This window comes from Phalacrocorax aristotelis, chromosome 3, assembly GCF_949628215.1.
Source record: "Phalacrocorax aristotelis chromosome 3, bGulAri2.1, whole genome shotgun sequence".
Lineage (NCBI taxonomy): Eukaryota > Metazoa > Chordata > Aves > Suliformes > Phalacrocoracidae > Phalacrocorax > Phalacrocorax aristotelis.
The window spans coordinates 81,770,009-81,796,991 of NC_134278.1; the positions used below are offsets into that span (position 1 = coordinate 81,770,009).

General features: G+C 43.6%; 2 protein-coding genes across 2 annotated transcripts; both read right to left on the reverse strand.

Annotated features, from left to right (window-relative positions):
- Positions 1 to 234: 234 nt before the first annotated feature.
- On the reverse strand, positions 235 to 7,916 carry CCT4 (chaperonin containing TCP1 subunit 4). The gene is made up of 14 exons (XM_075088195.1): positions 7,565 to 7,916; positions 7,125 to 7,177; positions 6,794 to 6,883; positions 5,954 to 6,062; positions 4,496 to 4,638; positions 3,725 to 3,846; positions 3,504 to 3,636; positions 3,002 to 3,141; positions 2,607 to 2,703; positions 2,198 to 2,308; positions 1,823 to 1,953; positions 1,482 to 1,716; positions 771 to 884; positions 235 to 453 (listed from the first exon to the last, which is right to left on the reverse strand). Exons 1-14 carry the CDS (start codon positions 7,680 to 7,682, stop codon positions 439 to 441), a joined length of 1,611 nt encoding a protein of 536 aa, XP_074944296.1. The 5' UTR covers positions 7,683 to 7,916; the 3' UTR covers positions 235 to 438.
- A 9,202-nt stretch (positions 7,917 to 17,118) lies between these two features.
- LRRN4 (leucine rich repeat neuronal 4) lies at positions 17,119 to 26,625 on the reverse strand. Its single transcript, XM_075088196.1, has 5 exons — positions 26,495 to 26,625; positions 24,043 to 24,766; positions 22,626 to 22,830; positions 20,950 to 21,087; positions 17,119 to 19,781 (listed from the first exon to the last, which is right to left on the reverse strand). Exons 2-5 carry the CDS (start codon positions 24,728 to 24,730, stop codon positions 18,449 to 18,451), a joined length of 2,364 nt encoding a protein of 787 aa, XP_074944297.1. The 5' UTR covers positions 24,731 to 24,766; positions 26,495 to 26,625; the 3' UTR covers positions 17,119 to 18,448.
- Positions 26,626 to 26,983: the final 358 nt, after the last annotated feature.

The window sequence follows — 26,983 nt, forward strand, 5'->3', positions numbered from 1 at the left end:
TCACTCTAGCCCATCATAGTTAAGGGAAAGAATACCACTCCATTAAGGAAAACTAAGAGAAGCGACTCTAACATGTTACTAGAGTGAAAAAGTGAAGGGTGCTTTTACGATATATTACAAGGGCTAATTACTTGCTGTTCAACTTCTCCAACCTAAGTAGGATCATGTAGCACAGAGAAGCAAATGTAACAAACTTTACCTTATTTCTAGCAAAATGATAAAAGCAATGACAGGTAGACTAGTGCTTGTTTATTGATAAACAGCATTTCATTTTTGAAAACAGGGTGGTGGTTTTTTTTTTAAATTAGGGTGATAAACAGTACATAAACCTTTGTCAACTTTAAGACACTTCACACCAGTGCTTTTGGTGAGGAACCCACATTCCAGGCTCCAGGGAAGGAGAGGTCTAGGGCACAGTCCCAGCTTTCTTTGCTCAGCTTATCGTGTGTTCACCTGCAAGGAAGATGTCACACACTCAGGCATAAGAAGTCTACAGGATACATAATGACTACTTCGCTGCTTAAAGATCTAGGGTTTTTAGTCACTTTCTTTACTCCTTACTTTAAGGTACAGTATTTATAATGCATTTCCTTTTGTTCCCAGTACAGTTACTAGAAGGCCAAATGGTCCCAGTAGCATGTATACTTGAGACAACTATTACACAACAATGATATTTTGAGACACAGCAAGGGGGGTGACAATCACCAGCCTGGTGCCTGAGGGGGTGGGGGGTGGGGAACTAAACAAAACATGATGCAAACGCTACTCACCACATCATCGATTTTAAGAATGCTGCGCACAGTTTCTGTTGCCAAAGTCAAGGCGCTCAAAGACACCAGCAGCGGCTGGACAACCAACTCCTCCAAGATGTTGGAAATACCCCCCTACAAGAACAAGTAGCTTTTACTTTGTGCAATTCAGACTGCAGTTAGATTTAGCAAGCTTTCTGTTAGCAGAACCCCGAGAAGGACAGTCAACTCTCAATGAGGCTGTCGAAGGGCTTGTGCTCTTCCATCCTCAACAGGAACATTATGGTACGCATCTTCTCCCCTTGACATATCCAGTCAAAATTAGCCAGAAGAAAAGATAAACATAGTCAGGCCAGCTTAAACACAGCGACAGTGTAAAAGAAGCTAGCCCGCTACAGTACTCCTAATGCACGAGCACCTCCCACTGCAGGTAATACTGATGGATTATTCTAAATGGGTCTAGTTTTGTAGCTGAAAGAGTGCTTTTGAATATACAGGAATTTTCTCGTCCTGTGGGTACAGCTTTTTAAGTATCTGCTATTATCAATACTCCAGATAAGCTGTTAAAGCTTTGGAGAACAAGCCATAATCTACTGAAGCATTAATTTTAGGGTGAATACCACTGAGACACAAGCTTGCCCTCTCCTTAGTTTAGCCCTAATGCTATGCATTTTCCTTTTAATGCCCAACTATTTTTTTAAGCTATCCTATGCCTGTACAATTCCTCATTACCTTTCTGACATTAATGCCAGCTGTTTTCTCTCCTTGAGCATGTCTGTTTCTCAGCTCCGTTACCGTTGAAATTGGATTGAGACCTGCGTTTTCAGCCAGCGTAGACGGTATGACTTCCAGGGCGTCTCCGTACGCGCGGACGCAGTATGAGTCCATACCCCGCAAAGTGCGGGCATACTCATTCAAGCGCAGTGCCAGCTCTATCTCTGGTGCTCCACCTCCTGCAATTAAAGCTCTGAGGACAGAAACTAGAAGTCAAACCTCATTTTTACCTAAGTGCATAAATGACTAGCTTTCTGTACTATGAATATAATAAATGACTAACCAAACCAAGACATTACCTTTTCTTAACTAAGCATCTTATGACACACAGGGCATCATGAATTGAACGCTCAGCTTCTTCTAGAACAAGTTTGTTGGATCCACGTACCACGATGGTTACAGTTTTACCAGGGTTTGTGCAGCCCGTAATCTAAAACATAAAACCAAATACTAAGACTTTAAAAAAAAAAAAAAGGGTTCTGGATAAAAAGAGACTTCAGTTGGTATTTGCAAGTTTTGTAACAGTACTTACGTCTGGCTAAGCAAAACCACTATGCTTCCCGAGGGGATTAGAAGGGGGTACTTAAACGTAGTAACACACATTAAAGTTAGCAGTTGTTATTAAAATAATTGGCAAATGTTAAGTAGGTATTAACATTTTGTCACTCACTCACCTTTATTAGTTTCCCAGAACCGTTTAAGTTGACCTCCTCTGCCAGCTCAGCAGATCCCAGCATATCAGAAGTAAACTGGTCAATATGAGCAACAGGCTTAGTTCCAATCGTCTGGAAAAGTAACAAAAAAAAAATCCTGAACCTGAACTGTAGAGTCACATTCTTCTGCGTATTATGGTACAACGCAGTTAGGACTGTGGCTTTTACATCTGTCCCACATCTTTCTAGAAATGGAACTGCGCAACAGAACAGGAATGCTTTTTAGGGAAAGGTCTGCTCTTCCGTCATAGTCAGAACATGAAACTTGTGAAAGTTATCATAATAAAATGGCACTGGCTGGGTATGTAGTTTTGGCGTAGACTTTAAACACTGCTGCTACTTCAACAGCCATTTATATAACTCACTTTACCTTACATATAAACTCAATGTCATCTCTTTCAATGTCTTTAACCACCATGATCTTCATTTTGTTGAGGAAATGGAGGGCTAGGTCACTAAGAGCATCCCTAAAAACAAGAGGGAAGCAGTCAGTCCACTGTGCTATTTTAGTAACTGGGTCACACTAGCCAGTTGCATGCTTCTTACCAGCAGCGCTGAAATTCGTCAGACTGCAAAGGAAGGATATCATTAAACTCAAAATAATCCAAGCCCAGTGCTTTCTAAAGGTCCAGTCACCGTTACAACCAGTCTAACGTTCTGCCAGGGGTGACTTAGTATTTGGCTTCGAATTTCCAGGTATTCCCAAATAATTCCAGTTGTTGCCTCAAACACACACAGTAAACCAGTGAATCAGTATTAACTTACCGCAGAATAGACTTCTGAATCAGCAGCACATTGCATCCAGCCTTCTTAATTTGCTTAACTAAATTTAGAATATAGGCTCTCTCTTCACGCAGTACTCTGTCCATCTGAGCATAATCAGAAACAACTATTTGGTTGTCCATCTATTAAAAGAAAAAAAAAAAACAGAAGAAAAAAGGGAGAAAAGCAAGCATTAGGAACAACTGCCGACTTTAGAAGCAAGTGTCAAGGTGTTCCACATTCTTTAACTTGGGAGCCTGTGTTTCGAAGCAAATAAGCAGAACAGTAAAATATGTCTTAGAGATTGTTTAAATGATGAGGAATACTGGACTTCTGAACTATTTTCTTTCTTGTACCGTTACAAGTATCTACGCATTACCCAGCAGAGCTTCGTTAGAGCTGTGGAACAGAGCTGACATGCCAACATATTAAACATATTATTGTTACATTTGCATCTCCTGAGTACTACAGCAAAAGGTTTCACTCTAGACATAGTTTAACTTACATCTGTCTTTGGAGCAGACAAGCAGAACTGAATGAGGCCAATTTTGGCTTTTTCCACTCTGGTTACACCGGTATTTGCCACCTTCTGCGTCAGGACCAGCCCTTCAACCAGTTCACAATCATCAATTGTGCCTCTGGAAACAAAACCAATCCGTGACTCTAACAAGTTGGGAAGCCGATTTCACCGAGACAAAATTTGTTTAGTTACACATTCTTTCTTACCCCAGCTTCTTAACAATTTTAATATCTCTGAGGTCCACACTATTAGCTGTAGTTGGGTCAATCACCTTCATCACTGCATCCACGCTCATTGGAGAAAGTAAACTGGAATACTGACACACAACCTGCAGGATTTAATAGTAAAGAAAATAAAGTGGTGAGAGATTCAACACTGATAAAACAGTGATTTCAAAATAATATTGTCATTTTATTTCAGTGTTTGACTTCTGAATTTCAAAACAAAGGTCATTTTCCCCTCCCTGTCCATCAACCACGTGTCTTAACATGGTATCTTCCTAATGGCTACTCCATTTGAAGGAAAGTGCAACTATGTTGGTGGGAACACCCATGCTTAGGGACTTACAGAAGAAACTTGAATTTCTTTTTCTTAGACTCTTAAAACTTTTGAGAGCTTCCCAGATTATTCTGCACACTTCTCCAGAATTCGATGCAATTTCAGGAGTTTCTGTTCCATGAACAAGAGCCACCAATGCAAAAAGTTGGCAAAAGCTCTCAGTATCCCACCTGATTTTTTCAGTTGAAGCTTGCTTATTTTACACTTACAGTTAATATTTAAGATTGCTAAATATTTCAGACTGAAATTCAGTTTGAGTGCTTCGCTTTAAATCTCAATCAACCATGCCTTTCTGAAAAGTCAGTCTAAGACAAGGTAGCCAGCGTCTGGCTGTTCTTACCGAGTGAAGGGTAGCGCGGACTGGGAGAAGCTGAAGGGTCAACTAGTCTGGAGGAACTATGTTCAAGTATAAGTCATACCTTTGAATTCAGAGAAGTAGTTGCACTATTTAGCAAGGTTTCTCGGTCGCTCAGTTCAACTGGCTGTGCCATGTTGGTCAGTACTTCAATACCTTTATCCAAAGCTTTCTGGAATGACTCAGAGATGATGGTGGGGTGAATTCCTGTGGAGAGTGTAAAAACGCTGTTAGACAGTCATGCTTTCAAACAAATTTTTTTCTTGTTTTTTCCCTCACCCCCTCTTCCCATTTTAAGATTAGAGAGACTCTCATGTCAGAAGAAACTGAAGACATTTTAGCAAAACACATTCAAGTAAATTACTTCCCTTATTACTTTCCACTGCTAAAGCTGAGGAACAGTTGTAACATCTCTAATCATTTGTCCTCACAGACAAGTACAGCACATTTCCCTGTAATGTCTGACAACCCATACTTGCTCAAAGTTTTGGGGTTTGGTTTTTTTTTTTAATTTGGTTTTTTTTTTTTTTGGTTGGTTGGGGTTTTTTTCCCTTGGCATTTTCAAAGCTGTCACTGGCCAGGAAATACCTGTGAGGAAGAGCCCGACAGTGATTTTATTTCACATTTTCAAAGACTGGTCCCCCACAGTTTTTCATGAAGTTCCCCAACTTCTCTAGAGCATGTGCTATATCCTTTACCTTTTCAAAGCAGGCAGCTTACAGGCAAACATTAGGCAGGCATCTTCTAATTACCTCTTATGGTAGAGGGTGCCAGGCTGCCAGTCCAGCAGTACCACCAGTACCAGGAAAGGAAGTAAACATAAATGAACCCTTGGTAGGGACCAGAAGGAGAAGAAGCAGCCAAATGGTGCATACCGAGATGAGGCAAGCGCAAGCAAACCACTATGAAGTCCAGATATGAGACAGACAAGAACTCTGCAGGTCTGACCACTGCTCTATTTCTAGTGCACACCAAAGCCTGAGTGTTATCCAGCTGGACAGCTAAAAAAGCTCCTGAACAGCATGGAAGTGGACTACAAGAGAACATCCTGAACTAATGGAACAGAACTTATGCTAATCATTGCATTCCATAATTCATGTATTTTCCTGACCAGATTCTCTCAAGGTCCCTACATTGTAAGTGATGGGAGGTGATAAATTTGCCAAGTATTAAAAAACTGTAGAATCACTGGTTTTAAATGCCATTTATATCTTCTTACACTATCCCTCTGTCCAAGAGAGAAGTACAAGTATAATCAAGGTGAGTTTTTACAAGGCAACATTTATCACACCACCTAGGCACTATTTCCTGTACGAACAGTAATGCCTTCCACTCAAAATAAAAAGCTAAACAGATTTCTAATTGCAAGTGGAACACAAGTGAAAGCTGAACATGAAGACTCAAGTCACCTTTCACATTTAAACTGGGAACAGCTACTTTAAGCTTCACTATACAGGGGCAAGCAGACAGGGGGCTTAACTATGTCCAGTCGTATTTTTATATTAAATATATATACGTTTACCTTTCTGAAGGAGTCTGGAACAGGCATCCAGGAGAGCTCCAGCAATTACAACAACAGATGTAGTGCCATCACCAGCTTCAATATCTTGTGCTTTTGACAGCTCTACCAACTAAATGACAAATTACGGTAAAATTTTATATATAATGCTACTTCCTTGCAAACACTGGCAATTAAAAAAAAACAAAACAGACATTCCAGAATGTAGCGCTACTGAAATGGGCCTAATTATTAGGACTAATCACACTTTTTCTAATATGAGGTTAGTACCTTTTGCACCGTGCTTTCTGTACTTGCACACCTATCTGGCAAAGTACAACTACTGTGAAACAGACCCCTTACAGAAGCAAAGAAACTCTTCTCCCAAGCTTAAAACTAATCACACCTATCTGGCAGGTCTACCTTTTCCTTTTCTCCACAGGAAGCTCATTTCCATCTCCAACCCCAATCAGATCTGAGAGAGCAACATTTAACTCCTCAGAAGACCGGGCTACTGTATCTTCAGACCACCTGACCCTAATGCAATTAATTCTCTTCTTTCACATTCTCTTCTGTCCTAGCAGTTTAAGACATCACTAACTTTTCTTATAGAAGAAAGTTTGAACTAGATTCCTTTATGTCTTAAAACATGTTCAGAGCAATAAGGAATAAAGAATAAGGGCTTTGAACTCTCCAGCACATCTTACAATCAAAATATTTCTGGAGCACATTGCACAAAAACTTCTTGCTCTATCACAAGCAGGTAATGTTCCTCAAATCCACGTGAAATGTTAGTACAGTTTTTTGTACCAGAAATTAAGCTCTAACACATAATTGCCCGTGCGATGGAAAAAAACCACTTACCATTTTGGCTGCAGGGTGCAGAACCTGCATTTGTTTCAGAATAGTAGCACCATCGTTAGTGATTGTCACATCTCCTTTAGCATCCTGAATCTGAGAGGGAGGAGGAAGAACACAGTTCTGATGAGTACCTACAAATCTTAATTTGATCCTTAATGTAAAATGTTTCTCCTGACACCATTACTTCTCAAGCTGATGTGCGCATTTAGTTCACGCTCTCCTTTAAATAAATGCAACTTGGAAAAAAATTTCAAGGCAAAAATGGCGTCCTATATAAGACATGTTGACTTTATTTCCAGTAAGCTTAAGGTTTTAAAATTTAAGTTTGGTTTACCATTTTATCCATTCCCTTTGGTCCAAGGCTTGTTCTAATTGCATCAGCAACAGCTAGGAAACGGAAGAAGAAAAAAAAAAAAACACGTTTACATTTTGATCTAAATAACTACAAGCACTCACTCTGTCGTTGCAAACATTTCTTCTGAGAAGGAAAGCGCCTCCTTGTATTAAGTGCTTCCCGGTTATTTTGCCAGCAGTGAATCATCTTTAATAATAGAATGATATAAAGCGTTGCTGTACCAGGACTGATTTCCACAGCTTTTTTTTTTTAAACAATTTGCATCCGATCGCTCGACTACGACCATTTTAAAGCCGAGTAACACTAGAGCCCCACCCAAGGCCTGTGCCGAGCCCCGCAGCCCACACCCCCCAGCCCACGCCGAACCGGCCCCTCACGGAGCGGACAAGCCCCCGCCGTCCCCCCTCGCCTCGCCTCACCTTTCCCGGCGGAGATGTTGCTGAAGCGGATCTGGGAGGGCTTGTCCCGGTCCTGGTAGGTGCCCTTGGCCCTGTTCCCCGCTCCGCCGTGGGCTTTATGCCCCGCGTTCTCCGGCATGGCCACCGATGGAGACGGATGGGCCCCGATGAAAACAAAGGAGCCGAGCCCCGCCGCACCAGCCGCCCCAACAGGAACCTTCCAGAAAGGCCCCGCCGCCACCAGCGGATCCGCCACCGGGTCCTTGCGGCCGCGCGCGGAGCTGCCAGCTGCGCGCCTGCGCCCCAGCAACCGAGACGGGCCTCCCGTCGCCTGCCGGCGAACGGCAAGGACACCTAAAGGCACCCCGCCGCTGCTTCTAGAATGAGCCGCGCGGGGGCCTCGGGAGGCTTCAGGGCGGGGTTTGGCCTCGGGGCGGGGCCAATGGGGCGGCTGGGCCTCGCCGCCGCCGCCAGGGGGTCGGAAGGGCGAGGCCGGGGTGGCGCGTTAAGGCGGGATCGTCGCAGCCGTTACTTGTCCTGGTGTGGCACCTTGCGGGTGTGCTGCTAACCTATCTCCCCTGTTTTAAGAAGGCTTTTGAACACCTGTTTTCTCATGTTTTGGAGAGTCTGTTACCCAAAAGGATTTTAAGCAGCAGGTCTATCAGAGGTAAAGTTAGACACAGCTGAATTACAGAAAAAGAGCAGAAAAAAATATATTTTCTTGTAATGTCCTGATCTTCTTGCTTGTCTGAGGGACTATTCAGCTTGTAACACCATTGCAAAAAGGTAGGCTTTATTATTAATAAAAATAACGCTAGAGTTCAAAGATAGTTTATACCTCTTAGGATGATCTTACCTCAGTGGCTGTATTGATACAAGAAGCTTCTGTCTCCTTGTCTTTTTTTTTGGATTTCTGAATAGCTATTCAATTATTTTCTTCCCCTTGAGCAGAATACAAACAATGCAGTTTAGATGCAAAGCATGTACATGAATCCGCAAGGCGAATTAGTTTTGTACTGTGCTCAGAGTAAGACACAGCAGCTCAAGAGAGCTCTGGCTGAGAGAAAGATGCCCAAGTAATATCTAAACCATGTAATTTTTATGGCATATGTCTTTCTGACTGGATGTGGAAAGTCAGCATTTATAATACGGCAGTGCCAGTGAAGTGCTCCTGTGTAGAAGCAGGTGTAGACACAAGAAATACATCCCTGTACTAGTAAGGTGCTGATGATGTAAGACAGTACGTCATAAGAAAGGGCCAAAGGATGCGAGCTGTTCAGCTCATTCTCCAAGCACTTGCATTTATATCAGGAGTTCATTGCATGTTAAATGTGTCCTCGTGGTGAGCGGTTTTCTAGTGCCAGCAACAGCTTTGCATGGTGATACATGAAAATCAATCATTTAGACAGTTCTCTTGTGAGAAAAAAGACAGGAAACAAGACTCCATGTGATTTTATCACCTCGAACTGTTTTTAGCAGTTGCTTTTGAATTTTTTTCGCTGGATTTATGCACCATTGAAACATAGATAACCGCTTGATGTCCATTAGAGACTGTTTATAGAGAGAAGGTTTTGGAAGTGAACGGTCTTTGCCAGTTTATATTCAATTTTTAACAGGCAGAGAAGAAAACAGTTTTAAGTATAAAGGTAGAGATGCATCCAGGTCACAGACGGGAAAGGTCTGCCAGTAAGAGGCTTGACCTGGATTTAATCACCTTCAGAACCACCAGACACGCATCCTAAATGACCAAAATCACTGGGGTCTCAGACCCTGATCTTAAAGTACATCAAGCAGCCATGGCAAGAGTGCTAAATCCTGTACATTTAACACAAATGCAATGTTAAAGTTATAATCAGTAGAGAGCCAAGCTTTTAAAAGAGCCATTGAGGCATGTTCAGGTTGTTGTAGCTGGCAACCTCCTTCTTGCCTCAGGTTAGGGATCATTTAGAGTTTGTCGTGGTATCACAGGAAGTTTCTGGTTTCTCCTGGATGTATATAGTAAGTAGTATAGTTACATTTAAGGGTATTATGTAAATTTGGGTGGTGGCAGATGTTGCTTCTGCAGTGCTGAACCGGGCTTTGGGTTTGGTTGTGCCAGAGGGTGGCACAAAGGACCTGGTTTTCTGGCAGGAAAAGGCAGACGGTGTATTATTACAGTCAGTGAGCACATGTTGCGTTAGCGTTAGGAGCAAGGTGTTTTCAGTATTTTGAAGGAAAGGAAGGTTAGAAGTGATGCTGTCCCAGCCACCTTGTTACACATAGCTCTGTGCTTGGCAAAAGCAGCCTCTCCAGCATTAAGAATAATTTGGTGTTGGAGTTTGTTCCATTGCTGGGTGGAGACTCTGGATTTTTAGTTGGTACGTAACAAGCTGCTGACCTAAGTTTGAGGCTGCTGTGGTTAGCGGCTACCTTCTTACTAATAATTTTGGTCTGGCAGGGTTGCTTCTCTGGAGCTGGGCTTCAGGGCAGAGTTAGGATTAAGGGTTTTGTAAGCGTCCGTCTGTGTGATCAGGTTTGCACTGGATGTAAAAGGAGTTGTCTGGCTGATTTAAAGGTTGCATCCACTGCCACCTCGTTCCACGTCCAATAGAAACTCACTGGGTAGGGTTTGGTTTGATCTTAGCAGGTTTTAGATTAGAGGTTAGATTGCAGGTTTTAAGGTGTCACTGAGTGGAACCTGACCTGGAGTGTGCATTATGGTTTTTTCACTTGTTTTGGGTCTGCTGTCTGTAATTTAGGTGAGTGGATATGTAGGGCTAACAGGGTCTTGATTTTTGTTTAGGGCTTTGACTACTACTGCATTTTTTGCTTCATTCTTTGTGAAATAGAGGGTTTTTTTTCTTTTTACTGGTGTGTATTTAAGGGCACTCTTATGGTTAGGCTTCCTCCTGCAATGTCCCATTGACCTGCATGCCTGTTAATGTTGATCCACGCTGAGGCTAGTGCAGAGGCATTTCTTAGGTATTCCTCATTCAGTGTGGCTTGTGGGGCAGTTATCTGAGATGGCTTAGCATCAATCAGACTTGCTGTTGAAGTTCATCTTCATATCAGGGCAAAGTTTGAGGTTTCAGACAGCAGACTCAAAGGACCACATTTGTTGTTAGGTCATGTGTAGAGCCGGCACTCACAGAAGCCTTCCAGGCTTGTTTTAGAGCTGAGTTTAGACTCGGAGTTGCCTGCCCATTACATTGTTTTTCTTACCCTCTTATCATAATTTCTGGCTGTTCTGACCCTTTCCAGCATTTCCAAGGAGCAGTGAGACGATAACAAATCATACAGAAAACACACACACATGATCCTAGGGTTGTAATATTTTTTAAGCTTAGTTTCTTGGAAAAAAAAAAAAGATTTGTGTGCTTAGTACTCTGTCCTTCAAGTAGGACTTGGACTTATAGCCAATTTTGACTAAATGTGGTAGAAACACTGCATTTTCTGGCTTTGTATAAATAGGCAGCTGCACAGAGATGAGAGATTTTTAGTTAAAAGCACACTGAGGTGTGCTGGTTTTGGTGGGGACAGAGTGCCAAAACCAGTACAGGAGGACAGAGCTCAGTCCTGCTGGGATGTTAATTTGTTGCACAATGTTTCTGTGGCTTTCAGAGTTTTATTTTATAGCAATGAACTGCTATCAATGTGAAACTTTTTTGACAATCACTTTTGTGTAAGGTGCTTGTGATTCTGGGCAGATCCCATCACCTCTCTGTCTCCCGTTTTTTCTTCCCAACTATTTCTACTCTGGTGCAGTTGGATGATAAACTGTTTAAAGCTGTTTGTGCAGAGAGCATAAATATCGTCAGTGGACGCCTAATTATATGATTAGGACAAAATGAGGCTTCAGGGAATATTTGCATCTCTGTCCTTTTTACAAGGTGAAAATGCCTGAGATGTGGATTTTTACTACTTACTGCCCTTATGTCATGTTGGATATGAGCATCAGTCTCATGTAGCATCTTTTTTTTCTTTCTCCATGGAGATAACTTGCGAAGTATTCTCAAGGCAGTAGTGATGACACCTTAGCAAATGATTGCCAAATACAGGGTGACATAATTTCACCTAATGGCCTTAGATAAATTATTAAGTGCCATTACTTAATCGTGCTCTGACAAGAGCGAGTAGTTTCTAAACATTTAATAAACGCAATACTCATGCCTTCCCAGCACAAAAATATTTTGCACAGCAAGTAGATTTTCATTTTTCAAAGAAGAAAATCTCTACCCAGTGCTGAGCATGTGATTTTTTTCTCTTCCATCTGGAGTTTCATCCCAGAAGTTATTGCTCTCGGTGTCTCAGCCCTGCGCCCTGGTTACAGCCCTGCAGGAGCTGCCAGCCCTGCGCCTGCCTTCGTGGCAGGGATAGCTACATCGCTGCTTCCACCTTCTGGAGAAGACAGTGAACAAGGGATCCTGGGTTTTATGGATTTGTCTTGGGATTCTTTTACTTAATTTCTTTTGATTTCCTTTGATTCTCTCCTGCTCTGGGTGTATCCAATGGACCATGTATTGTGAAGACTTTTTGTCCCTTTTCTCACACTCCCTCCATTTCTTCTTAGTATTTGCTGAGGTTTTTTCCTCCCTTATGTTCCTTTAAAAAAAAAAGTAATCTGAGAACCATAGTATGCAGTTGAAGAGGCCGCTCACCCATTAAAGGAGGTTGCAAAAATGAGGATATATACCGTGGTAGAATGTCGGAAAATACACAAAGTGCCATACAAGTATTGTCTTCTTACATGTAGTAGTAGGTAATGTTGCCTAGCACTGAAGTGTGAGGAGTAGGTAGCAGCACAAAATACAGTGCTCCACTGTGGTTTGGAAGAGAAGAAAAATACCCTGTTTACAGTGATTTTGTTCTGATAAGACACTAGGAGAAACACTGCTAATCCTGTTAAGAATTTGCTATGAGCGATTCTTATGGAATCAGACCTTTTTTTTGAAGACTGTACTTTAAAGGTAGCTATATTGTCAAAGTACTCTTGAAAAATGTTGTGGCATGGGAAATGTCAGCTTGAAGGTATGGGCTGGTCACCTCTAGCGGTGAAAATGGAGATGATTTATTTCATGCTTTCTTGGCAGCCCCTGACTCTGCAGGGGCCCTATAGCTGGGGCATGCAAAAATCTATATTTTGCATACGGCCAGATAAATTATATGTATCAGTGGGCCCAGAGCACCGCTCTGCTCATGTACCGAGTAACCAGATGCTGCAGATACGCTGTGGCTGGCTGGACACACTGCGTAGGTGCTAAGGAAGGGCTCTGTGCATGGCCCAACTGTCAGCCCAGGGCTACACAAGTTGCCGCTGTGCCCTGGACCTACAAAATCCATAAGCATCAGTTGAATCATGAGTGTTTTTTGAAGCAGATGAGAGTTGCTTAGAAGATCGCTATCCAATTATTCCAATATTCCACAGTAATATTATATGCAAAATGAAATTCAAGATATCAGATTATGTAAACATACTTGATACCAATCTTCACTGAGTCAAAAAACAAACCATTTCTTGCCTCTTTTTTCTGTAAGTGCAATGAATGTGATCTGATCTCTTGTTTCCAAAATCTTGAATATTTAAAAAATCATGTTGCACTTGTAGACTGATTTACCAGTCTTGGTTTTCTCAGACAGTAATCCCCTCCTTGCCCTTAAGAAACAGACAGTTTCATCTACATTCTTCCTTCCTGGTGTCAAGTTGGCAGAGTACCTCCTGGTCATAAGGCTACAAAAAGTATTAGAGGCAGGGAGAGATAAGATGCTGAATAACAGTCTCTGGGACTGGGACTGTTGCTACTGTTAATTCTTGGCACTTCTGCTTTCTTCCCCTTCAAATGTTAATAGGTAAGGACACACAGATGCACACAGGCAGGCACATGGGTGGTGTAGAACAGCTTGGTTTGTAGGGTGCAGGCTGAAGTTATTTGGTGGAAGAATGAGTATTTCATGTGGGTTAGCACCTGGGGAGATGATTCCGTCCTCTCCCTCTAGATGACAGCAGAACACCAGCCTTGCTGTAAGGGGCTGTTTCCTGGATGTATTTTAAAAAAATATTTTTGTTTGTTGTCCTGTTTAATAACTTTTTAAAGAGGTTGGAATTACTGTTGTAATATATTGCCCTGCTTCAGAACAAACTCTGCATACTTTGGACAACTGATAAAAAGAAAAAGCACCAGGATTTTAAACATGTTCTTTTATGAATATCTGTTTCCGCAAACATGAAACATGTTCGCACCTGTGATAAGTATCTCTGTATTTCACAGGTAAAGCACAAATCTGATGCTTCTTGACAAGCAAGATCCTGAACCCTCAGCGACATCCTCATTTCTAGCACCACATGAATGCCTTTTCCTGGAGACCCCTGTGGAGGGGTATGCCTGTGCCAGCGCAGTGCTTGATGAATGAGTATGGAGGTTTGATTTTGTATCCTTCCACGAAGAGGCTGATGAAGCCAGTGGTATTATGTGAGCTTCCTGCCTCAGGCTGCATTGTCTCCCAGCTGGCCTGTTAAATGCCTCTCAAGCCTGTGGCCAGGGACAACTCTCAAAAGCAGGCTCCTGTCTGCCACTGAGGCGGATCAGGCTGAAGTGCCTTGTCCTGCTGCTCTGGCCTTTCCCACCCACCCGCTTCTGCTGCCCAGGACAGGGCTCTTGGTGTCTGCTTGTCTAAATGGCATTTGTTGCACCAAAGGCTAGGTGCTCCCTCCCTGTTCCCTTGCAGCCAGCAAGGCTTTTGCCTGCGTGCATTCTGGCCCTTGGAGAGCTGCTCTTTTTTCCTGTATGGAGGCCTTTTCAGGGATCAGCTCCTTTTCCCAGAGTGTTTCTGCTTCCTGGGAGACTCCATGAGACTCAGTCACTGATTTTTGAATGCTGAGCTAGGAGATGGAGCAGCACGTACCTCTGCCATGACACCCAGGTGATGCACCCAGATGCACTGTTGGCTATTCTGGACTTCTTTTCTTGAACTTAGTCCTGTAGAAAGAAGAAAACCACTGACAAGTCAATGGAGAATGTTCTTAGGAATGCAGATAACAACTTCTTCTTGGGAAGAAAAGTCAGGAAAAAAATAACAGAAGCTCTTTAAAAAACATATTTTACTGCTCTCTGCACTTCCCCCAAGTGATCTTCCTCTCACAGAGAAACATGGCAAGTTGAACTGTGAAACAGTAAGTGGATTACAAGTACTTTTTTCTTTTTCTAATGGGTTGGCTTTTGCTAGCATTTAAAATTGTTTCAGAGATGTGTGGATATCCCAGCCACGCTGCTAAAGGTCTATGTCTTTGGAGTTGGAGGTACAAACAGGATTTGCTGTTAAGTACTAACAGGAAGAGGGGGAGGAACAACCAGGTGGAGCAAAGCTGGGCAACTTTCTCACACAGCTTTACCATGGGTGGGAAAGTTTCTGTTTAGCGCCCTGGTTGCTGTCCTCACTGCCCCAGTCCCAAGCAGCACTGTGAGAGCCAGATCCGTTGCTTGTGTTAATCCACAGTAATGAAAATATAGGAAATGTCCAAACTGGTTGTTAGTTGTGTTTACAAGAATGACAGCTCTGGGTTTTGAGGTTGGGGAATGGGGATGACATTAATTTTTCTCGGCAGTTATACTTGGATTATGTAGAAACCAGAAAATGGGCTTAAAGATATTTTTACCCTATTGATTAAAATCTTGCTTGCTTTTTAGGGTTTACTTTCTAAATTGGTAGGTGATAATGTGGTGATCCAATTTTTCTAGAAGTATACATTGGTATTAAGAACTAGCAGTAGGCAGTGCTTTCAAAGAAAGGTTTTATACTTGAATACTTATTTTGAAAATATTGTGACTTACTTAAATGAAAGTGAAATTGAATAATTGTCACTTTACCTGTTGTTGGGCTGCAGCAGCTATTTACAAGACATGTGAGTTCTGGGTGGGAATATAGGGGAGGACTTTTTAATCCAAGCTGGAATTTTTGAAAGATGGCAGAATAAAGCCATTAGCTTTCATAACTTGAAAATTATTTCAGAGTGTGTGTGTATATATATATATGTATATAATATATCTAAGGAAGACTGGATGTAGCTTAGCACAGACATCAGGAAAAAGTGAAGTAAGAGAAGCACTGATTCAAAGAGAGGAAAATAAGACAACAGAGTAAAGTTGGTCATTACTAAAATTAACTCTGGTGAAACTATAAAGTGGTAGTGGGGGGGGGGAAAAAAGAACTTCTGCGCCTGAGCACTCATACTTACCATAGGTGTAGATAAATAAAAATCCTCTGTTTTGAATCCTGCTGCTAAATCCCACTTGTAAAAGGGTGGAGGGTGATCAGGCGAGGAAGTGGCACTACCCCTGGCCAGGGGATCTGGGCTTCAGGACGGTTTATCAGCCCAGATGAAACTGGGCTGTTGAGGGTTACTTTAAGTTGGAGCAAGTGGGGGATGTGGGAGTGGGACTTATATATTTGTTTGGCTCCCAGGAAGGGCACTTCTAAAGAACAGGAGGGTCTGACATGTTGCCTTGGCTTGAAGGCAGTGAAGACCTGTGAAAAGTCAGGAGAGGCTGGAGTGAGAATTGGTTGGAGGAATCAGTTGTGATAAACCTGCACCTCATGGTGGGAAAAGATTCAGGAGACTGAGGTTGAAACAAGGTTGTGCTTCTGGGTACACAGTGAACCTGATCACTGACCCTTGAGGAAGTCAAATCCTGTTACTGGCAGATCTTCTGTTGAGCTTTGTGGTTTTCTAGTTAGGTGTTGCCGTGATTATGAGTTGCAATGTTGTAAAGGGTAGTTGGATGTATCCTCTCAAAATCTTATTTTAAGAGAGCTTTGGACTAACTTGTAGTTAAGCTGGAACAATCTTAATTTTCAGTTGCAGTATCTTTTTTTGTCCTGCCCGTCTAGAGCTAATCTTCAAGACTATATAAATTGCTATTCACAAATCTTTTTGTTTCTGCTTCTGGTAATATCAAAGACCCCAGTCAAGGTTGCTTAGAGGTTTGTTGTGCAACCACAAGGGAGTATATGATCTCTGCCCCAGTTTAGAATAATGAGTCAAAGACTGAAGGTTCCTGCTCACTTCAAATGAAGTTAAAGTATCATCTGTGCCTGTTCACTAGACCTTCCAGAAAATGCAGGGAAAAACCAGGCTGGAAATAAATATGAAAAACTAAGTCCAAACAAAGAAAGGTCTGAACTACCAGCATGTGAAAACAAAAGAGATTTTCAATGTGACAGGTGATGCCATCCTGGCCTCTCCATTTGCATTTCACTTCTATTGTGAGTTTGAGTCCCCAGGCTCAGCCAAGCTCAGCAGCTCAGGATGGGCACGGCGGGAATTTGCAACCGACATCTGTCCAATGATGGTGTCATTCCCAGTACTGGGGTAGGGGAAAGGACAAACTTGCATGAAAGGACCGCAAGCCCGTAGTGGTGAGGATGGCACAGGCCACCTTATGCACATACAAAATTAAAGCTCTTACGACATCAGATAACACAAATTTACCATAATAAAACCATTATTTTACTACATGCTGAAAGTTTGTACCGAAACAACAAAATGTTTCAGTAAATTTATCAGGCTAAATGTTCTAGATGGTAAAGACAACACAAAGATCTAGGTCTTTAACAAAGATCTGTAGCTTTTATTTCCATTAATACTGGAAGTATTAAAAAATTAACAGAATAGAGACTCTCTTATACTGTATAGCATCTTTCACTCTCTGAGATCTGGGGGGATTTTGCATGTTGTATCTATACAGCAGTATACAGCAGCAGAAACACAGCTACTGGAACATAAACCTATGGGTCTCTGAATAAGAAGTATTCAATTGGGACAAAAGCTACCCCTTACACAAACATCGCTTTGAATTTTAATGGCAAGCTCAAAGCTGCTGAAGAACTGGGATTCTCAGCATCTCTGATTATTTTTGTTGCAGAAATCAGCACCCAAAAGTACATTTGAAAAACGCCTGCATAATTGTCTGCTGCTGTGGATGGGATTTCAGTTTTTCAAGTCTCAGCAACATACACATTAAATTCTTTCATTACTTGGCTCTTTGCCTCTGTATGAGGTAAATCATCAGCCTGCTAAATCTGTAGATGGGACTGAGCAATCATCTCTGCTTAAAATCAGTTGTGAAGCAAATAGTAATGTGCTCCCATCTTCTGTGGGTTATGGCTGTACTGCAAACTATAAATTGTACTGTAAAATGTACTGCCTGTAAATTGGTACTGTGGTAGTGCTTGGAAGCCTCAGTTGTGGAAAACATTTTTCGGAAAACCGAAGAAAACAATTACCCCTGCCCTAGGGATCCTGCACTGTTCTTTTTTACAATTAATCTTCATGTTTCTTGTTTCTGAACTGAACTTGTGCTGAGCAGTTGCAGTCACCAGAGTTATTTAATGTAGTTAAATCTGCATAGCACCTTGCCGCTGAGCCCAAGGAGACCTTCATCTCACTCCTTCCAGTAATATTCTCTTTTTGGATAGTACCTTATATGGACATTAGAACAAATTGAACATCCAGCTTCACTTACATGAATAAAAGCAGAGTCTATCTGCCTTAGCTAGATGCATCTTGGATCATGGCTTTCAGCAGACTGTATCCATGAGAGATACTGAAGGCAGACAGCTGGCAAGGCAGCCGCTCAGTGTGTGAAATGGATGCTAGTATATTTGTAGGTGATTATAAAAACAACTTTTCAGGGTTGGTGTCCAGGTTTGCTGATGCTTAGCACATGAACAAGAGCCCAAAGGCTTTTTTCTGTTTGGCTACCTTCATTATTAGTTTTTTGTATTTTTCTCTCCCTTAGAAACATAGAAGCTATAGAAACTATGAAGTCTGATGTTTCATTGTTTTGCTGAAGGACATTTTGAGAGTCTCATGAAAACATACCAAGGTGATAGAGACAGTGAGCTTTGAATGTGTAGAACAATCACCTAGAGCTAATTAGTGGTTTGTAGTTTTAACGGATAATCAAATGCTGGGTTCTTATAAGACACTAAATGTGTACCATATTGTTCACTCTGAGGCTTTTTACATGCCTTACACAGACATATGGACAAAATAATTGTGGAAATGAGAAAGAGTCCACTTGCTGCAGACAGAGCAGCAAAGACAGACTTGTAGCTGGGTTTTGTTTTAAATCTAGTGCATGAATTACCTGGAGTGTTCTGATTTGCTGTCTGGCTTGACCCTGCTTTGTTCGAAGCAGTCACACAAATGTGGTAGGTGGTGTATGGCAATAGATTATACAGAGTATACTGCCTTGCTGTGGAATAAATATTGTCCAGGATAACCTGTCTGTCTTCATTGCCTTGGGCGCGAAGCATCAGCTCATAGGTGTGGACAATGGAATTTGGGGCACACCAGTGTACCTGTGCAGAGCTGTCTGTCACTTCAGACACCTCTCTGAGCCTTGGTGGATCTGGAACCTCATCTTCCCTTGACACGCCGGGACATAAACATAGGGATGCACTCTGAAGTTCACTGCATGGCTTCTGCAGGTGTCTGCAAGGGTTGTAGTCACAGGGGATGTAAGCCAGTTGCACTGGGGTTTTAGTCGACTGTTCATCGTAATCATAGTCATCTATATACTGTATCAGTGATCTGGTGGATGCAGGCTCTGGCCGAGCACTGGTCCCCGTGGAGTTCAGCCGTGGTAGGCTCGTTTGCAGTGTACTTTCCCCAGTGTGAGTGGCAAAGGAGTGGATATAATGGTCAGTGGCATCGGGGGTTCCTGTTGCTCTAGTAGAATAATCACTAGTGGGCTGGCTGAATGGGCCTTCCTGGGGAACGGTCGCATCGGTCGTTCTGAGCTCTCTCTTTAGCTGCTCCGTTTCAGTTGGACTTGTGGAGCCATAATCCAAGGAGTCACTGTAGAGCTCTATGAGAAAACCTGGGGAGGTGGTTATGGATGCCAAGGAAGGGGGGTGGCTCATGGATTCGGAAACTGCCTCTTCCTTTTGGGAGGAACCGTTAGTGTTTGTGAACATCAGCTCAGTTGGGTTGGCTGCAGTTGTGCTCATTACATTCCTCTGAATTAGAGAGCTGGTATAAATATCTTTGGTTAGCAGAGCAGAGTCTGTTGTTGCTACTTCAGTAGCAGCATCGTAACTGGTAAGGCTGAAAGCATGGTGTTCAGGAGAGGGTGTGTTTGAATCAGGCAGCATAACGTTTCTCTCAGACTGGCATTTATCGTAGAGCTCTGGCAGTGAAAGAGATGTTGAAGGTCTGCCCCAATCTTCCTGGGATGTGTTGCAAAAGGTCTCCCAAGCCCTGCAGAGGGGACACGTTAGAATAGAGAAGTTCCACGAGAACATTACAGGCTCCTGTAAGGCTGCTTGGATAGGAATTGGCAACCTGCTGTCCCAAAACAAGTCTTTATATTGAAGAAGACATGAAACCTAAACCAAAGCTAGCTTGTCTTAACGATAGTCCTGTGCTTGACAGATGGCTTTATACAGCACTGGGAACTTAGCTGACTGGCTTTTTGGTTTTGTAAAGTGCAGGACTATCTTTTGCCTGAGGGGAAGCATCCCTTGCTACAAGGACCTTAGCAAGAGTGTTGGGGTTGAAGACACCTTGTTGTAAAGGGTCAGACTTTAATGCCCTAGGAGGAAAACATACACAGAGAGATGTAACAGGGTCCCCAGGATCCTTAAGCTAGTTGGTTTAGGCAGCTGAAGCTGTGCTTTTAAATGTGCTTTTAAATGACTAAGCGTTCTTTCTTTACTGAGACATTGCATGTTTTTGTAAAGAATGCAACTGCTAAGCCCATCCTGATGAGAAACAATCTAATTTTAACAGTCTACTTCCCGTTCTCTCCTCTACACTCTCTCCTCTACGGATGACAAATCTTCTTGGTGGCCTTTAAAAGTAAGAGAGATCATACACATGCAAAGCACTTCTTTTAAGTACAGCTTATTATAATTAGTCTGTAAAACTGTAGGAGAGCATGGAAACAATAGGTGACAAATGGGGCTATTTGCAAGGGGGTTTGCTGACTGCTTGTGCTGATCTAGGCTTGGGAATTCAAAGGCAGAGAGTAAATAATTTGCTAAAGTTCATGCAAAGTCTTCCAGCTTCTGCTCCCAGTGGTGGCCCATCAAAGCTACCAAGCCAGCTCATTTTTTATCTCCAGCTAATAGAGAAATACGAACCAAAACAGAGAAAATAAGCTCTTCTCACTTTAAAGTAGAATCTACAGCTAATAACACTTTCAACTGTTCTGCATGTGCCCATCGCATTTGTCCACATTCAAGTATAATTCAGCCATGCTTTGCCCCTGAAAGGGACTTTATTTTGCATTTCGACCTCTTGTGGAAGTGAAGAGCACACAAGGAATTTGAATAACTTAGATGGTAGCAAATGTTTGCTCCCCAAATAACTTACACATTTAAGTCGTGTCTGAAGAGCATTACTTTATCTCCTTGAACTCACTTACTTTTGCAGCACAACTTTCTTGGGCTTGGAGAGCAGCCAGGAGAGCTGGCAGTCGCATAACAGGGGATTTCCGTACAAGTTGATGATGATGTTACCCGATGAATTGGTATTCCAAGGATTAAAGGAACTCAGGTTACAGCTACAAGATGAGAAATGTAATACTTAGCAAACGCTCAGCTACCTTCCAAGGGCCAGAGTGTGCTTAGTGTCCCAGACTGTGTAAGACACAAAGCACTATTCCCTGTTCCCTTGGAAGCAGCTGGTTATCAACACCACCATTCTGCACTTTAAGTCCAGGCTAATACCTGCCCACCTCTCTAATTTGCAGAGCGTAGCTGCTGTGTGTTAAAGCATAACAAAAGCATCGTTAAGGGGGTAACACCTGTAGAGATGGGAACTGGAAGGGAAATGAGCTAGCGTTTGGTAAGGGTCTTCTGTGAAAGATGATCTCTCTGCCGTCGTGCATTCAGCTGCACTTTTATACTATACCGTTTCTCTAGCTTCTTTCTCAGTCTGCTTGTAATGGCTTGACTTTGTCTATGCCAATCATCCTCGTCACGTTAATTGCCTGTTTCATAATATAGACTCTCACCTACTAAAGTCATATGACTAATACCGGAAGACCTTGCTTGTCTTTACTGTTAAGATGTCCCAGCTGCAGAAAGAGTGTGATAACGTGATCCCAGCTGCAGTCTGAGTGCTCAGAAGATGCCGCCTTTTGCCTATGGCTTTAACTGCTACTCCTTTGGTTTTTAAGTTTGGGTCATGATTGTTTTCAGCACTTTAGCACTGATATTCCTGCAGGTAAAGTGCTGTGTAAATTCAGTGTGGCAGTCTAGTGGGGGATGGAATCCATTGGGGTTTTTTCGCTGTTTATATTATTCAGGATTTATTTTCCTGAAACTGTTTCCTAGAGCACAGTCAGTGCTCCAGTGTTTGTTTTCTGATATGTTTATAATCTGGGCCTATATTATAGAAATCTTTTAAGGTGCTCTCCAAATATTTTCCTTTGTGCTGACCGTTCTGTGTGCAGTTCACCTACTCTTATAAATCACTTTCAGACTTTTGTTTCCCTTAGTATCTCAACAGGAGCGTGACATAGCAAGTAAATCACACTGAGGTGTTACCTCTAGAATAAAGACTACACCATTGCTTTTACTAATGCTAAACCAGGAACTATATTAAACTCTCATACTAGAAGTGGGAGGGACAGGATTCTTGACTGCTTCCAAGGTGCAGATTTTAGGACACTGTCAGCATTCATCCTTTGTAGAGGAAGGCATCTTCAGTGACCTGCTTCTCCTCTGGTGAGACATTGCCGTTGCAGGTGTTGGAAGCATGGTCTGTATCGCAAGTGGGCTTCAGTGGGTCTATGCTAATCTTAACACTGCTGGATGAATCACTGGATGTGATCTCAAGCAACCAGTAACTGTGCTGAGTCTCATGCCACCTCTTTGGGCTGTATCAGCTCTTCTGCTGTATGAGGTCTACATCACACGCTTTGCATGGCATATCTGAGTACACGACAGCGTGTTTCTTCATGGCATGCAAGCCCATACCTCCCTCCTGAATATTTGATAACAAGCAAACTGCATAAAAATCGGTTCCCAGGCACCTCGGTGCTGTGAGGCAAAGGGGAATGTTAAGTGAGGAAGAACAAAAAAGAAAACAACTCACTTCTCAAATGAGAGATGGCTCAGATGAGGAGCACTGTCAAACATCTCTGTCTTCACAAAACCCAGTGAGCGGGAGTCTTGACAATTCAGCTCTCGGAGACCAGGCATGGACTTGAAGAAGTCAGTATCGAGGTTTCTTAATCGTGTCATCTTTGTCAGGTGAAGTGATCTGAGGTTGGGCAAGTCTCTGGTCCACTCTGGTTGAACTGGAGCAGAAAAAAAGGGTTTATACCTGTTGCCCAAATAGACTGTTCCTGTGGATTTCTGCTTAGAAAAAAGGTTTGGATTCATACATATAAAATACCTCTGCAGTCTTCTGCAGCTATCCTTTCTGGGAAAGGAATAGAACAAAAATCAATGCAGCAGTGTATAAACATGCATGCAATCACATTTTTGTAAGATTACCTGCAGGTCATGCTGTCGTAGGGCAGAGGGAAAGAAGGGAAGATAGAAGGGCAATAAAGCTGATAAGAGATATGGAATAGCTTTCCTATTATGTGAGATTAAATGAACAAGGATTTCTCTGCCCAGAAAAGTGGTAGGTGGGGGGAGGTTAGAGAGGTCTACAAAGTCCTGACTGGTGTGAGAATGGCAAATAATTTATTTCTCCTAGCACAGGAAAAAGAGCCGAGAGGCATGAAACTGAAAGAATAGGTCTTATCCAACAGTGCTTTTCCATCCCATGACTGAGTTGTGTAACTCACTATCACAAGAGGGATTAGGCAAATTCATGGAGGAAATTTGGTGGGGGGGTCTCTTAAATGTGAGCTGAGGTGAAACCTCTTGTTTGAGGGGTCCCTGAGGTCCTGGCTCTGCCCCAGGCTGAAAGCAGCTGGGCAATGCATATAACATCTGTCCAGCTCAGCACCTCAGTTATAAACAGAGGCTGGCAGGGGAGGCAGAGGAAAGGAAAAAATGATGCTGTGAATCACTTAGGGCAGGGATTGTGCGGAAGTATTTGGCTTGTTGTGGTTGACACAAAAAGCCTCTCTCTGTGTGGTATAATACAGCAGTATAAAGCAGAGCTTAACTGTGGCAATAGACAAAGAAAGATTTCAGTAGTCAGTCTGGAAAGGGAAATTAATTTCCTCCTGCGTGTCCCACAGCTGATCTCAGGGCTAACAGTGGAATTAGGATAGAGGTGGGGGACGACAGTGGGACAAATAGCCCTGTTTGATGGTGTCTGTTCTCTGCCCTTCCTTCAGGAAGCTGGTCTTTGTGAGGGTTTCCACTCAGCAGTTGCATCACAGCTGGAGGGTGCATCGCACACTTGGACCAGCTGTTTGCAGCTGTCAGAACAGGGTGTTCCCCCTCCACCCCGGGGCTCAGCCAGGATGGAAGCCATCATCCCAGCAAGGCTTCTGCTCCCCCCGGCCTGACCAAGCCCCATGTTTATAGTGGGAAATCCAGAAACTTACTTTTCTCAAGAAAGGTCCCGCTCAGATCAAGCATGGTGATGGTGTTTCCAGGCATGTTCATGGCCTCACTGGGAGATGTGCTGATGGCAAAAGCAGATTCCCTAATTCCTCTGCTGTCATCCTGCCCGAGCAGTGTGGCAGAGAGGTTCAGAAACTGTAGCTGAGGGTAACAGGAAAAAGCCAGTGGCTGGATTTCAATCAGTGGGTTTCCAGCCAGGGACAACCACCGTAAGTTAGGCAAGGCAGAGCTGTGGCATGATGGCACAGACAACAGTTTATTAAAGCTTAAGTCCAGGAAGAGGAGACTGCTGAGGGCTTCAGATCCCCACCTAACTGCTTGGAGATGGTTCTGCCTCAGCGAGAGGGTGCGCAGCCATGGGAGGTTTGCTATCTCCGTGCCGTTCACCTCTTCTAAGAGGTTGTTGCTGAGATCCAAGGTCTCCAGGGCCTCCGGAAGGCAGACGGGGAAAGCTGTCAGGCTGCTGTTGGTCAGCTGCAGGGTGATCCAGGTCCTGTTCTTCCGATTCTCACAGGACATGCTGGTGAGATTAACGGTCTCCCAGGAGTCTTCCTGAGCCAGCTGGAAAAAGGTGGTGATGTCCCTGGATGCTGCAGGCTCTGCTCTGCTCACCGAGCCCAAGGCTGCGTTCCCCACCAGCAGAGAGAGGACGAGCAAGCGTGAAAACATCCTTTTCCTAAGTGGCTTGCAATTAACTTGCAAGATCTGTTTGGTTTTTGTTTCAGGGAGGGGAAAACAAAACATCAGCATTAAGAGCTAAATTAAATCCCTCCAGGCAGCTACAGCTATTTAAAAGTGAAACATTGGTAAGTTGTTTCCTACTGCATCCAGAGGAAGTGTAAATTAATGTCTTTTCTGTAATTCAGCCTAAGTAAACATGAGCCCTTGGGGACAGAAGTATCATGCCATCTTAGTCTAAGCATACCTACAGTTTTTCATGCAGAAAACAACCAAGTTGTATCATCATCATCGTGTGTCTGGTTCCCACGCCAGCGCCCTCAGTACCAGCCTGGTACACAGAACAGCAACAGTGCAGAAGGTGGGCTCCTCCGTTGCCCTGCTTAGCTGCCTCTGGGCAGGATGGGGGTGTGAGGGACTGCCACTGCTACTCCAGTATAAAAATACCAGTTGGTACTATACTGGACAAGCTGCCATGTTATGGGACTTGACTTTTATACCTGATTGTGTATTGCTCTCCACAGGGCTGCCCTGCTGCATAGTGACCAGCTTGGCCAGCCCACCAGGAAGAGTTATCTAATGGGATGGTACCCAAGCAACAGGGGTGGGTTGGGTGTGACTGGCAGGGGATTTTTATTTCTGTGAGGTTGTCTGTACAAAGCAAATGCATAGATCCAAAGGCAGAAGAGGGTTGTTGAATGTTGAAGGACATAAGAGACCTAACTGGGCTGAGCTGCAATGGGGTGGGTAGGTAAAAGTGCCTTTCCTATGTTATGAAGGGCTTTCCTTCCCTTAGCAGAATTTGGAACAGCAGAAGCCCGGGGCTCGCGTGGGCTCTGCCAGGGCAGTTCTGCCCTGTTCTGAGCAACAGCCATGGTGGGGACCCCAAAGGTGCTTTGGGACTCGCCCCCCTCCTCTGCTCTCTGCCCTGAACTGCTGGCAGAGCCCCAGAGCCTGGCTGCCAGGCTGTGGCAGGGCTGGGACCCTGTTGCAGGTGGGTGCCGCAGGCGTGGCGTGCGCTCCAGCTGCTGGGGAAAGGACATGCTGAAAATGCAGCTCCTGAACCACATTTAGGTCAAAGTGGTCAGGAAACGGAGAGTGTGCTCCTGGATCAGGGCCCCAAAGGCCTGGGTACCAAGAAGCATGTTATTCAGTGTTATGGTTCCCTCTGTGCTCTCTCCTTGTCCCACCACAGCTTTGTCTTTTGCCATTAAAAAAAAAAAAAACCAAAAAAAAGAAAAAAAGTCCTAAATGACTGGTCCAAGGCTGCACAGGAAATCTGTGTCAGAAGAGGGAATTAACCACAGCCCCAAACTAGTGCTTTTCTTACTGAGCTGTCGTTTGTGTTGCCAGGCATCATAATGATCATTCCTCATCCAAAAATATATTACGGGGGGGGGACGGGGACACGGGGACACAGAAACTCCAAGTAGTATGAAATAGCTTGGATTTACTGCAAACCTTTATAGCTATTTACTGTTCCCTGAATGGTGCCAGGTCTTGTCCAGACCGTCATCTGTTGCTGCCATCCCAGGTTTTAAGTAGGGACCAGCAAAATAGTAAAATTCAGTTGCCCATGTCCTTCTTGTCATCTGGAACCGGGCAAGAGCTGAGGAGCCTCAGGGCTTTCTGGTCACTGGAGCTGCTGGATTCCAAGCACATGGCAGGGAGAGGATGGGAGAAATGGGACTGCTGGATCCTGGCCTTAGATTTAATCTTAGTCCCTGGCTTTAAACCGCATCCGCTTGTACATACCTGTCCAGAAGTCCTGATGCCTCGTGCCTTCCCTCTGTGTGGCTCCGATTGCTGGGCCTTGATTTTATACACTTCGGTGACTCAGCCGAGAGCGTGAAATGCTTCTTTTCTGTTCCCAGCTTTCCCTGCTCGCAGCTCTGCCCACAAACGCAGGCGAGGTTTGTTCCAGGCTTGCTCCCCCGCATTCAGCTTTCCCCTGCCTGGAGAGGGGGTGGCTCCAGGCAGCTTTCCCCGCTCCCTTGGCCCTAGCAGGAGGTGGGTGGGAGGGCTCTGATTTCCTAGCGCTCAAGCAGGGCTACTCCGTCTGTCTTTGTCTAAGCAGGGAGCGAGGTAAAGGGGGGAGATCAGTGTCTGTAGTTCCTACTCTCACGTCTTCCACTGATGGGATGGAAGGGAGAGAAATTACCGAGTTTCTTTGCTGACAGGTCATGATGATGTAAAGCTCTGTCTGCTGACATGGGTTTTGGTCGCTCTCTAGGCAACAGTAAA